Source organism: Arctopsyche grandis, chromosome 12, assembly GCF_051622035.1.
Source record: "Arctopsyche grandis isolate Sample6627 chromosome 12, ASM5162203v2, whole genome shotgun sequence".
NCBI classification, from domain to species: Eukaryota; Metazoa; Arthropoda; class Insecta; order Trichoptera; family Hydropsychidae; genus Arctopsyche; species Arctopsyche grandis.
This window is the reverse complement of record NC_135366.1, coordinates 506,184-521,049: the sequence shown is the minus strand read 5'-3', so window position 1 is coordinate 521,049 and position 14,866 is coordinate 506,184. Positions and strand designations below refer to the sequence as shown.

Below are 14,866 nucleotides of genomic sequence, written 5' to 3'. Positions count from 1 at the left end.
CACCGGCAAAATCGTTTTCAAGTCTTAATATTTCATTTAATCTCAAAAATTTTCCAAAAAACTGAATTGCAAAATAACTTTAAATCGTATATCTTCCATTAAAATAAAACCTTGTAAACGATATCCACTAAATAAAGTTGTGGCAGAAAAACTGCGTTTACCAACAAATGAGTAAAATGCTTTTACCATGTTTTGGAACTAGACGACTCATTTGGACTTTTATTTTATACTAGTCTTGTGCCTGATGAAATATCATCTAATGGATTGTAGCATATTAAGAGGGCTGGACACCAGCGCCTTGTCCATACAAACGTATTAGACTTCTCCCTTCCTCAATTATGGCACTAGATAAATCATTTTTTAATATGCTATGGATATCCACCATTTGCATGCATCTGTGCTTTTATTTTTTTGATAAGTTATTGTTTATAGGAGCTAGGAGCCGCCAAACATCTATAAAATCGCCTCTTTTTTACACCCACGAAAAGAGTCCAGCGTGCTTATTTAACGGTCGATTCATAATGAATATAGATATTTTAAATGCAAGTATAGTATACAATCAAAAAAAGTGTTAAGAATTAAATCATTTTATGTAACTCCGCAATAAATATAGATATTTTAAATGCAATAGTTTTATACATATAATTAAATAAAAATGTAAGTGATATTTCTGAGCTCGTAAGTTTCAACCTAGTAATTCTCATGCGAAACTTCAAATTTTGGACAATTCCATCAAATAGGTCTCACCCTGCGATTCGGCTCTGCCGTTTTATAATTCATTTGTCATCAAATAACTCGATGTACAAAACGCACAGTGTTGTCGGATATAAAAACAACGGCGCCCGTTATTAACGAGCAGACCAGAATGCCGCGGTTCGTTAATACCTACGAGTACCATACAACACTGGCGGTCATCGGGTGCCACAAATAACCTCATTATTTCTAACCCATCTCAATTGCCTCAATTACTATTGCCAAACCGTTGTTACCCTCCCTTCCTGCCTTCCCCCTTTGATTTTAACCGGGATGACTGCGCAAACGATCAGCAGATGAATTGAAACTTCGAGTTTCACTTCAGAATTTAATCGTGTCAATACTTTCATGACTAAAAAATAATTATTTTATTTAATAAAGATCTCCAGTCGACGTCAAAGTCAAAGGGCAACAACCCGTGTTAAATATCGAAGGGGGTGTTTCTGATACGAATATAAAACGTGATCTGAAACACGTGTGTCTCGCCATCATGAATGTGTGAAGGGATGGTGATTGCGTTTTAATTTCATCCATATGCAATGCATTTAGTTTATACAAAGCATCTATAAATTCTAACTAATCTAATATATAATTTCAAAGGAGACTTTGTATGTACATATGTATGTAAGGTTTGTTGGTAGAAGATTCGATATGTATGAATATTTTTTTTTTTAGATTCAAATATAATTCCTTTTAAATATATTTAATTTAATGTTTATATTTAATTGTTTAATATGTTTGAAAAAAAAATGGTAAAAACCACCTACCTACCTACATACATATCTATGATATATAGGTATATGCGATTTTATAATTTACGATTTTACGTAATTACGAATTTTCACCGCAGCTTCAAGAGTTGAAAAATTTCTTTAGATTTTAGACACATCATTGAAATCATCATATCATACAATGTGCTATGTGTACTCTCAACATAGGAAATATTCATGTTTTCTATAACCGCATACATATGTACATATATATATGATTCATTGTAAATGAATATAAATATAAAATGTTATGTAAATAAAAATAAATTAATAAATTTGATAAACCGGAAATGGGATTTTATCCTCTTAGAAAATTCAAAAATGTTGTTTATATTTGTATTCTTTGTGTACTAGCTTAAAGTTGATAATGTTTTGGTTAGAATTGGTAAGCCGACAATATTAATTCCTTTTAAAACAATATTTAATTATTTTATTTTGATTTTTTTAATTATTTCTAATTTTTAATCTTCTTGATATTATAAATGTTTATGATATTTATAGCGATTTTATCGAATTTTGTTTTTTATTCTTCATATAATATATATTCATAAAATATATATACATATATACAGTGATGCTATTTTTTTTATCGAAAACCACAACCGAATTATTTTTAATCGAAAGCAAGTTTTTAAGATAAGATATAATTAAATTATATATACGGGCGTCGAATGATTTACCAATCATTGATACCAGTGTTAAATTCGCAGGAGCTGTTGAACTTTCTTCTTTTTCTGTGTTAAATTCAGTGGGATGCAGGAAACACGATCTACATATAATAATATTGAACCAAATCATCACACTGATGATGAATCGAATGCATTGACTCGCATCAGGTGTGTTTAATCGTATTTCATACTATTTTTATCTACTAGCCTCTTTTTACTTCGCTTTCGATTTTTTCGTCTGATTTTTATCAAACTAAAATTTAGCACAGATAGTATTATGAAACCGATAAGATAATGTATTATCTTTTTCAATAACTGAATTTGAACCACTCCCAGTGACTAGATTAAGAGTTTTAAGCAGAAATTATATTTTTTTTTTACTTTGGGGGGGGGGGGGGGGGGATTTATTTTAGAAAGTCTAAATATGTCTTTTATTCGACATTATGATTTAAGATATTATTTAAATTTGAAAAAACAATACGGTCTAAATACTATTTTTTATTTTACATACATATATTAACCAGGAAGGCCTAACAGGTAAACTCCAATGCGCCTTCCTGGCCAATTACAAACATCGATATACAATTTTTGGAATATTTTTTTAACAAAGCATCATAGAGATACATCTATGGATAAATTTTCGATACACTTACATTTTCGGAGCATTTTTTTAAATATAAATCGTCAAATTTCGAGATGCTGAAAAGCTCCAAGTTTTCCGAGAGATTTATTGACAATTTTGCAGCATTTTCATATGAATCAGCTAAATTCAAGATGACGAAAACTCGAAAATTACGAGAAATCGGTAAGATTGCCAATTTGTTGGAACCGTTCAAATGAAAATCAGATAAATTGGCAAACTCTGATAGAAAACAATCGATCTGGAGTCACAAATCAAGGTCTGGCCAGTAACAACTAGTTTGTATCGTAGCAACGACCTGTTTATTATAATTTTTGTATTTTCCTGCCACCCCATAATGTTGTCGAAGCATTTCTATCAAAATATCGTCAGAAGCGAAGAAAATACCGACCCTAACAACCTAATATTAAATGAATAGTGCCACCCTAACTTAACCTAACCTAACCTGACCATTAAATAAATTGATGTTGGCTGCTAAGATATCTTTTTTTTTAAGTTTTATTTCATCAATATTTTCACAAAACAAAAACATATCTTAGCAGCACCTATTTATTTAAGGGTCAAGTTAGGTTAGGTTAAGTTAGGGTTGACTTTATTCATTTAATATTGTGTTGTTAGGGTCTGTATTATTCAGTCTCACTGACACACGCGAGAGCTGAGACAGTATTAAAGTAAAAACGCAAAGGTAGATCGCATACTAAAGTAGATATTTGAAGGTAGACCGCATACTTAAGTGGCACCTTCCACTCTTATACATTTCATGGATTGTCAAAGAGCTGAAAATAGTCAAAGAGCCACTGATCTAGACATTATAATATATATATATATATATATATATATATATATATATATATATATATATATATATATATATATATATATATATATATATATATATATATATATTGTTTAATTGTAATTTTCATTCAGAAAACAATAGAATTCTTATAATTTATTTTTATTTGTTTATTATTGTAGAGCTGAACCAGTTTCATCAACCCCATCGACAAATAAAAGTTAGTATTATAAGAGTATTATGTTTATTGTAAATATGAATGAATTTTCACGCCTTTACTGTAATTTTCAGAATCACCAAATAAGCAATGTCAACTAGGGCGCGATTACGAGGGCTACATAGCGATGTTGTTCATTTTGAGGGTCGTTTTAAAAAAATTCAGATTCAAAATCGGCGTCGAGATAGAAGAAGCCAGAAAATTTGACGACTTGGTCTATTTGCGAGAAGTGGGAGAAAAACAAATCAGTCGCTGTTTGCAGGCTAAGCATACTTCTTCTGGGAAGAAGAAGATCAACTCAATGAGTTTGCTGACGGGTGAAGATAGCGATTTCAGTGTTGTGAAGTATTTTTTCTCTTACAAAGATATAGTAGGGGATGACTACTTTAAGGGAATAACTCAGGAAGATCTAATTGTGTACACAAATTGTCCGTTAGATATCGATAGTAATGTAGGCCCCAAAATGATTATGTCCGACGCATTGATGGTGTTGGATCCAATTGACATTAATACTAAACCCAAAACACTCATTTGAACGCATGAACGATCTCGATAGTATTCTCGACGCAAGAAAGGAGGGATCGTGTCGGTATAAATTCAATAGAAAATTAACACAAATCTTGAAATCTAAAGCCAACGAATATAATTTAACTAGACTTGCTCAAGCACTGAAGGATTGGATTACGGGAAATAAGAGTTTACAACAGGTGGAAAATGTCATAAGACCTTATTGGAAGTTTTTGATACAAGAAATTATTGACGTTGATCAAAGAAAATTCCACGACAGTTTTTTAATATTGAATAAGAAGGTCGCGTCGAAGGAAGCTCAGTTGTTTCACAAGAAAATGACGGAAGAAATTGATCGTAAAAATAAAAATAACGGAAGGAAAGATGACAAATTCAAAACTGATGATATTAGTGTAGAATATCTCAATCAAAAATTGGGGGAAAAAGAGGAGTATCCCACGTGGGGTGTAACATCAGAGGACTTCAAGATGAATGACGTAATCAAAGTGGAAGAGATAGAAGCATTTTTGGGATTGTTTGTTTTCGCCGTAAATCAGCCGGATCAATCTGAATTAAAGGAAATCATTAAACAAGAAATATTAGAGGAACAAAAAAGAAAGTATGGCGATGACGACTTCCACAAAGAAGACATTGACCGGTACGCCGAAGAAATATTGGAATATTTTCACTTCGAAGTGTTCAATTGGACGGGAGAGGAAGTTGATAGGAAAAAGAAAAAAGGAAAAGAAGTAAAATACAAGACATACGAAAATAGTCATCAACTATTAGAATGGAAGGTGGTGAAATTTAACGTCCAAAATCCTGTGGATTCATTCATAGGCAGAGACAAAGAAATTGAAAGGTTATACGATAGAATTCGCATGGGAGAAACAACGAACGTGATTTGTGGACTTCCAGGAATGGGAAAGTCCGAACTGGTCCGTGGATATATTCAAAAATATGACAGCCAGCATGAAAAAAAAATTCTTTGGATCGACGCAAGTTCCCATGAATCCATGGAGAACTCCTTTCGCAGATTGGCTGAGATGATGAAGATATCAATAGAGAAATCGGACGGGACATTGAAAGACATCGAGAACGTCGTTATGGAAGTCTATAGAGAATTGTATCCAAAGAAGTGTCTTTTCGTATTCGATAGCGCTTTGAACCAAAACATGATCAATCCATTCATGCCCAAGGAAAGTGACTTGGCAAAACATTTGCCTTTTATTATTATTACATCTTCAAGCTCCAAATGGAATACAGATTTAAGAACAGACCTGAAGGTATTGACTCCAGAAAACGCAGTGATATTGATCGAAAATCAAATCAGTATTAAAGAGATACTGGAGAAAAATCATGTAAAACGACTAGTTAAACTATTAGAATTTTTCCCGTTAGCGATTCAACAAGTAGCCGTGTATATTAAAAAAATATACCAAGAAAATACTCAGTTCACGATTGCCCAGTGTATTGATGGATTTAATAAACGTGCCGAGGATATATTAGAAATGAAATTACCAAAAGATGTAAGTCCTTATGAGAAAACTACATTTAAAAATTTCAGAAATATACTCAATGAGATTTCTAAATGTGAAAATATTGGTGAAATGGCCATAGAGATTATTAACGTGATTTCTTTTATGAATACGAAAGACATTGAAGCGTGTTGGCTGCAAAACTTTTTTGGAAAAGATGCGGAAGAAGTGTTTGAAATCTTCAAAGAGTATTCCATAATTAAAATTGACTCTGGAATTATAAGCATTCATAGTTTAGTGCAGTTAGTGACGAGACTGACGATGAAGGAGCAAAATTTAGAAGAAATCTTCATTGAAAAAACGTTAAAATTTTTCAAACACGTTGATCCAGTAGGAAATTCTATGACTGACTTTTATACGAAACGCAAATTAACTTTTCATCTAGAGGCTTTCATATCGTGTGTCGACGAAATTGATGCATCTGGGTCTAGTGTTAAGCACACTTTTTATATTGAACAATTATTGAGGATTTTGGGCGGTTACTATTTCAAAATACAAGAAAATAAAAAAGCAAAGAATGTTTGTGAGCGATTGCAATTAATAATGACGGCTAAATATGGTGAAAATCACGAAGAAACGGTCGCAATTCGGATGAATTTAGCTTGTGTAGAGCAAACTTTAGGCAACTACGCTATCGCGAAATCTTATTTTGAAGAAGTTTTTGCGGCAAGAAAGAAAATTTACGGAGAAGATTACTTGGAAACGGACACAGCTCGGATGAATTTTGCTGCAGCCGAAAGTAGTTTAGGGAACTGCGCTATCGCAAAATCAAATTTTGAAGAAGTTTTTGCAGCGAGAAAGAAAATTTACGGAGAAGATCACTTGGAAACGGTCAGAGCTCGGATGAATTTGGCTAGCGCAGAGCTATATTTAGGGAACTTCAATGTCGCGAAAACTCATTTCAAAAAAGTCTTTGTGGTGACAAAGAAAATTCTCGGCAACGATCACGTGGAAACACTCACAGCTCAGATGAATTTGGCAACCGCAGAGCAAAATTTAGGGAACTATGCTATCGCAAAATATCTTTACAAAGAAGTTTTTGCGTTGAGAAAGAAAATTTACGGAGAAGATCACGAGGAAACGGTCACAGCTCGGATGAATTTGGCTATAGCCGAAGGTGATTTGGGGAACTACGATATCGCAAAATATCACAGTAAAGATGTCTTTGCGGTGCTAGAGAAAATTTACGGCAAAGATCACGTGACAACGGCCACAGCTCGGATGAATTTGGCTAAAGCCGAACATGATTTAGGGAACTACGCTATGGCAAAATCTCACTGCGAAATAGTTTTTGCGGTAAGAATGAATGTTTACGGCGAAGATCACCTGGAAACGGTCGCAGCTCGGATGCAATTGGCCATAGCAGAGCGAGATTTAGGGAATTATGCTATCGCAAAATCTCTTTTCGAAGAACTTACGAAGATGCTAGAGAAATTTTACGGCAAAGATCACATGCAAACGACCACAGCTCGAATGAGTTGGGCTATTGTAGAGCAAAATTTAGGGAACTACGCTGTCGCGAAATTTCATCATGAAGAAGTTTTAGCGGTGCTAGAAAAAAATTACGGCAAAAATCACGCGACAACGATCAGAGCACGGATGAATTTGGCTGTCACCGAAAATGAGTTAGGCAACTATGATATCGCAAAATCTCATCTCAAAGTAGTTTTTGAGGTGAGAAAGAACATTTACGGCGAAGATCATGTGCAAACAGTCACAGCTCGGATGAATTTGGCTAACACAGAGGTATATTTAGGGAACTACGCTATCGCGAAATCTCACTACGTGGAAATTTTTCCGGTGGTAGAGAAATTTTACGGCAACAGTCATGCGGTAACGGTCATAGCTCGAATGAATTTGGCTAGCGCAGAGGTATATTTAGGGAACTACGCTATAGCGAAATCTCTTTTCGAAGAAGTTTTTACGGCGAGAAAGAACATTTACGCCGAAGATCACGTGGAAACAGTTACAGCTCGAATGAAGTTGGCTAGCGCAGAGGAAAAATTAGGGAACTACGCTATCGCGAAATCTCACTACGTGGAACTTTTTCCGGTGGTAGAGAAATTTTACGGCAACAATCACGCGGTAACGGTCATAGCTCGAATGAATTTGGCTACCGCAGAGCTAAATTTAGGGAACTACGCTATCGCGAAATCTCACTACGTGGAAATTCTTCCGGTAGTAGAGAAATTTTACGGCAACAATCACGCGGTAACGGTCATAGCTCGAATGAATTTGGCTACCGCAGAGCTAAATTTAGGGAACTACGCTATCGCGAAATCTCACTACGTGGAAATTCTTCCGGTAGTAGAGAAATTTTACGGCAACAATCACGCGGTAACGGTCATAGCTCGAATGAATTTGGCTACCGCAGAGCTAAATTTAGGGAACTACGCTATCGCGAAATCTCACTACGTGGAAATTCTTCCGGTAGTAGAGAAATTTTACGGCAACAATCACGCGGTAACGGTCATAGCTCGAATGAATTTGGCTACCGCAGAGGCAAAATTAGGGAACCACGCTATTGCGAAATCTCTTTTTGAAGAAGTTTTTACGGCGAGAAAGAACATTTACGGCGAAGATCACGTGGAAACAGTCACAGCTCGAATGAATTTGGCTACCGCAGAGCTAAATTTAGGGAACTACGCTATCGCGAAATCTCACTACGTGGAAATTCTTCCGGTGGTAGAGAAATTTTACGGCAACAATCACGCGGTAACGGTCATAGCTCGAATGAATTTGGCTACCGCAGAGCTAAATTTAGGTAACTACGCTATCGCAAAATCTCACTACGTGGAAATTCTTCCGGTGGTAGAGAAATTTTACGGCAACAATAACGCGGAAACGGTCATAGCTCGAATGAATTTGGCTACCGCAGAGCTAAATTTAGGGAACTACGCTATCGCGAAATCTCACTACGTGGAAATTCTTCCGGTGGTAGAGAAATTTTACGGCAACAATCACGCGGTAACGGTCATAGCTCGAATGAATTTGGCTACCGCAGAGCTAAATTTAGGTAACTACGCTATCGCAAAATCTCACTACGTGGAAATTCTTCCGGTGGTAGAGAAATTTTACGGCAACAATAACGCGGAAACGGTCATAGCTCGAATGAATTTGGCTGGCGCAGAGGCAAATTTAGGGAACTACGCTATCGCGAAATCTCTTTTAGAAGAAGTTTTTACGGCAAGAAAGAACATTTACGGCGAAGATCACATAGAGACGACAAAGGTTATTTTTAATTTGGGAGTTTTGGAACATTGTCTAAGAAACTACTCAGCTGCCAAAGCGCATTTCGAAGAGGCTTTAAAAGTTTTTGTGTCATTTTATGGTTTAGAACATTATTGGACAGTGGTTGCATATCACAAATTAAAAATTTCAAGCGATGCCCTAAATAAAGACCATGTAGCCAGCAGCGTGGCTCGGTCGTTAAGCTTCTGCTTAACACTGAGAGGCGCCGAGTTCGATCCCTTGAGCTGACCTCGATTGAAAAGAATTTTTCTGAGTATATCTGTAATGCTGCTGGTCAGACCAGGATTTGTGACTCCTGGTTGATCGTTTCCTATCAGAGTTTGCCAATTTTCTCTGATTTCATTGTTGAAACGATTCCCGATTAAAAATTGGCTAAAAAAAAAATCTTTCCTACCCACTATGTCACCACTATTTGAGTATGATTAATGTAAATATTACAATAAAAATGTATGTACAATTCATAGATGTCTCGTTAATTGTCGAGTTTAAGTCAGTGTCTCGTAATTTAGCGACTTATATAATAAAAAATGCTGTATTGTTTGTAATTTGGCCAGGAAGGCGCATTGGGGCTTACCTGTAATGCCTTCCTGGTATGAAAAAAAATAATAAAAAAAAAAATAATAAAAGAAAAAAAAAGTTGCTCATGTAATCTAATATATAATTTCGAAAGAGACTTTGTATGTACATATGTATGTATGTTTTGGTTCGTAGAATCCGTGACGTTAAATTTAATAAAAAACTAATGGATATTCAAATAAATTTAAATAAAATAAATTTAATAAAATGTTTACTGTTAGATTAGCCGTGTTTAAGCGGTTTATATTCCAAATACCGAGCGAAGTCGTGTAAAACCACTAGTGTATAATAACAGGTACATATATATATATGCATAATATATTCATTAACCATATTATTATTTCTACATAACAATATCCTCAAACACTGTTTAATATAAAATAAATAATAATATACACCATTCTGTTAAATTATGTTTTCACAAGCTTTTTTTGGTCTCTTGCTTTGAATTGATACAAGGATTATATGTATTCTATATATTCTATTTTTTAAGAATTTTTATGTCATGTTTATTTATTTTTCTCTATTTCTTTTCTTCTATTTACATATGTATTTTTACTTGTATTTTCATGTACTTTTTTCACACTCGTCGCTTTGGACCATTCTGTTAGACAGTGTGCTCGATTAATTGATGTTTTTATAATTAAAAAATAAATAAGAAACTAATAGAAGTAATAATAAAAAGAATATGTAGTTCATATAATAAGAATATAATTCTATCATGTACATAGGTGTAATACAATATCGATATTATGAGAATGTTTGTGATAAGAATTATTTAAATTTGACAATTCAAAAAAACAAAATGATTTGGTTGAATAGTAAAAATGTATTTAATGATGTTAGGATTGATGATACTGTAACGTTACATAGAGAGACGCCCCGTAGACCGGTGACGTCATGGTCACGCCGACCAATGGTGGAGTCGGGCGTTGCGGCCAATGGCTGCACCAGACTCCTTGACCAATGATAATACGTGTATGCGCTGAGCGCTCTATTTTATTTTATTTATTTATTTTATTAATTGAAAAATCAACAGACAGGATGTACAGAGATAGGTATAAAAAAAACAAAAAGTAAATAAATAATATATGTAACATCCGAGTCCAATAATAGATTTTTACAAAAATGAAAAAGATAAATATAAGGAAAACAAATTAAAAAGTAAAGAATAAAGGCATGACAAAATATGTAGTACATTGCATAATTAAACTATAGTATTAAAATATTTGGAAAAGGTTATAAGATAGGATATAAGAAGAAATTGAAATTTACAAATATAAAAAACAAATGAAAAAGGTAAATACAAAATAAACAAATGAAAAGGAAAATAATGAAAGCTATAATATGATTAAATAGCACATTACATAACTAAACTAAAGTATAAAAATAGTGGAAATATTGGAAAAATAGAATAGAAGAAAAAATGAATCAATCGGTCAAGATTCTCTTGATGTTAGACCTGAATTGATGTAGGGAAATACCAAACAGATCAACCTCATTCAGCTCTCCGTTAAACATACGATAAACGCGCTGCAGATAAAAATATTTTTGGGAATTAGTATTGAAAGGATCAAGTGAAAAGAGTGCAACGCGTCTAGAGTATCGAACTGGGATTCTGAAATTAACCTTATTCAGTAAATCAGAACAATCAAGGAAACCATTTATGAGCTTAAAGAAGAATATAGCATCAGAATGTCGTCGCCTGACAGAAAGATTGTTAAAAGAAAGGATTTTTAAAATGTCGGAAACAGTAGATTGGGTATAGGTAGGAAAAAGGTAGCGTAAGGATTTAATAAATTTAAGTTGAACTTTCTCAATACAATTAATATGGGATAAATAAAAAGGTGACCAGATAATTGAGGCAAATTCAAGGTGAGACCTTACAAAGGAAAAATAAAGTAATTTTAGTACATAAGGATCATTAAAGGGTTTTGTTGAGCGGAGTAGGAATCCAAGAGATTTAAATGCTTTGTTGGTAATAAAAGAAATATGTTCAGAGAAATCTAGTTTATTATTGAGTATTACACCAAGATCCTTAATAGAAGATGACGTGTTAAGGATTGAATGATTTAATTGATATTGATTAGTAATAATGGTCTTATTTCTAGTGAAATTTAAAATAGAGCATTTTTCTAGATTAATAAAAAGATCATTATTTAAACAATATATAGAGAATCTATCTAGATCTTCTTGTATCTTATGACAATCGTCTATGGTGTATATAGGTTTGTAAATTTTTAAATCATCAGCGTAAAGAAGTATAAAGGAATGTTTGAAGATGTATGAGATATCATTAATATAGAGTAAAAAGAATAAGGGACCTAAATGCGACCCTTGTGGGACACCGGAAGTAATATGTCTAAGTGATGATCTAAAACCATTGAGAATTATGATTTGGTGACGATTTAGTATATACGAAGAGATCCAACGAAATAAATTTCCTCGGATTCCGAGGGACCAAAGTTTATTGAGTAAAAGGTTGTGATTGATTTTATCAAAAGCTTTAGAGAAATCCGTATAAACGACGTCTATTTGGATTCGTTTGTCCATATAAGATGTGAGAGTACTAGTGAAATTAAGCAGGTTAGTCTCTACCGATCTCCCCTTAAAAAAACCATGTTGTTCAGGTATAATGTAGTTTTTGAAATTGGAGAAAAGGAAATTATAGATAATTTTTTCAAAGATTTTACTAATGACAGATAGTTTAGATATAGGACGGTAATTCTCAATAAGATTCTTATCACCTTTTTTAAAAATAGGGGTGATGTAAGATAATTTCCAATAGTCAGGAAATTTACCGTTCGACATAGAAAGATTGAAAAGGATTGTTATGGGAAGAGATAATGGGACAGCACATTTAACAAGGAAAAAAGAAGGCAAACCATCACAACCCGCACCAAGATTAACATTGAGAGAGTTGATGTGACTGAGTACAGTAGATAAGTCAAAATGAAAAGTAGATAAGTTACAAGAAGAAGTATCTGTATTAGAGATAGAAAGGTTAATGGTAGAATCACTATTGAAAGTGGAGTCAAAATAGTCAGCAAAAATGGTACAGATTTCAGAACCATGTGAAGCCGACTTATTTCCATAATACATTACGGAAGGATATGAAGAGGAGGTATTTTTTTTTGAATTTATATATGACCAAAATGATTTGGGATTAGTTTTAATATTATTTTGAATAAGAGAAATATAATTTCTAAAGCAGATTAAAGAAAATTTTTTAATTCGAGCTCTTAATAGTGAAAAACTTTGATAATCTAAGGGATTTGAATAAATTTTAAATTTTTTTTGGAATTTGTTTTTTTCTTTTATTATTTTAATAAGAGACGATGTAAACCAAGGGGGACATTTGGTACGTTTAGATTTAAGAGTAAAAGGGACGTGGCATTCAATAATATTTTGTAAGGTATCGTAAAATTTTTTACAAGCTAAATCAATATTTAAATTGGACAAAAGTGAATTCCAATTGATATCGCTTAAAATTGGAATAATTGTAGCATAGTCAGCTTTTCTAAAGAGGAAAGTTTTATTATAATTATAATTCAAGGGTGAAGATTTGTTGTAAATTATTGAGATGCAAAAGGATAAATGATGAGAATCTTCATGGATTAGCGTAGAGTCAGCACGAGAAATATATAAGGGGAAACTACTAATAGCTAGGTCAAGAATACGATTATTAGTATTTGATAAATAATTGTATTGATAAAGTTTATTATAAGATAAGAATTGAGTAAAGGAAAGGGAATAATATAAGTATGATATAAGTATGGTACGCTCTTGATCGGTGGCATTCGGATCCTGACCTCCACCGGACGAGCAGCAATAAAGACTTGGAACCTGCCTGCGTGTTTTCTTGTACCTCGACCTGACTCCACTTACCTCTGAATACTCTTCAATACAACAATTGAAATAGTTGATAATATAAATATTTGGGAATTAACATAGACTCGAGACTGAATTTTAAGGTACATGCTGAATATCGGTATCCGTGACGAGACAGAATGATAAATTACAGAAAACGCAAATATCGGAAGGCAAAGATCGAAAATCGAAAGATCTTAAGTCGAAAGATCAAAAAAAAATGGTGCATGGTAAACGGTACATACTCACGTACATACTCACTTAATTTGCGCGAGCAGGATACAACAAGAACAAGAGGAACAGGCTTTTCCTCCCGTATTAATGTGCGCGCGCAGAATACGGGAGGAAAAGCATGTTCCTCTTGTTCCTGTTGTATCCTGCTCGCGCAAATTAAGTGAGTATGTACGTGAGTATGTACCGTTTACCATGCACCATTTTTTTTATCTTTCGACTTAAGATCTTTCGATTTTCGATATTTGCCTTCCGATATTTGTGTTTTCTGTAATTTAATATTGGTATATTGTTGTACATTAATATATTAAGGTTTCCAACAGGTCTCTTTTCAATAGAATTTGTTCTTTCTATTTTGTCAAATATGCTCAAAATGTTATCTTTATTGATTTGATTAAATATTTTGTAATGTTTGAATAAGCTAAAAATTAAAATTTGATCGAACGAATATTTATTTTTATTGGTTATTTTTAAATTATGAGTGTAAACTATATAATTTACTGCATACTATTTTGTAAAACAAAACAGTTCTCAGTTAATTAGATTTTTGTAATGGTAAAGTGAAAGCGAACCATTCAAGTCAACAAGTTTTTTGGAAAATATCCTCTTTTTTAAATTCTCATTTGGCAACCATACTATATGTTTTTCTATTTTAAATATAGCCCTCCCCCTTGAAAAACTCCTGGATCCATCGCTGCATACACAAGATATGCACCACAGAACTCTTAATCTTAATTCTTCATATGCTTTGCATACAAGTTATGAATTTTTATAAACAATTTTATTTATTTTTATATTGGTAAATATTGTGGGGGATTTACTACACTCCCGGAGAAATAACACTCAAGACTTCAGCCCGGATACGATTAGCTAAAGCTAGGAGACTCCGGTTCACAACCATAGTTTAACACTACTCATCATATACTGTGTAAATAATTTACATGTGTACATATTCAGTAGCATTTGAAAATCATTGATTTACAGTTGATTTATAAAACAGATGCCACTTGTTAAATGCTCGATGAAACATTAATTACATATGAATATA

General features: G+C 33.3%; 2 protein-coding genes across 2 annotated transcripts in view; one reads left to right on the top strand and one right to left on the bottom strand.

Annotated features, from left to right (window-relative positions):
• The window catches only part of LOC143920146 (basic helix-loop-helix transcription factor scleraxis-like), a 32,735-nt gene that overhangs the window by 3,066 nt on the left and 14,803 nt on the right, over positions 1 to 14,866 (bottom strand). The gene's annotated exons all lie outside the window — the stretch shown is intronic.
• Positions 2,139 to 9,730, top strand: LOC143919677 (uncharacterized). Its single transcript, XM_077442109.1, has 3 exons — positions 2,139 to 2,359; positions 3,810 to 3,847; positions 3,919 to 9,730. The coding sequence occupies exon 3, from the start codon at positions 4,384 to 4,386 to the stop codon at positions 9,367 to 9,369; it is 4,986 nt and encodes a 1,661-aa protein (XP_077298235.1). The 5' UTR covers positions 2,139 to 2,359; positions 3,810 to 3,847; positions 3,919 to 4,383; the 3' UTR covers positions 9,370 to 9,730.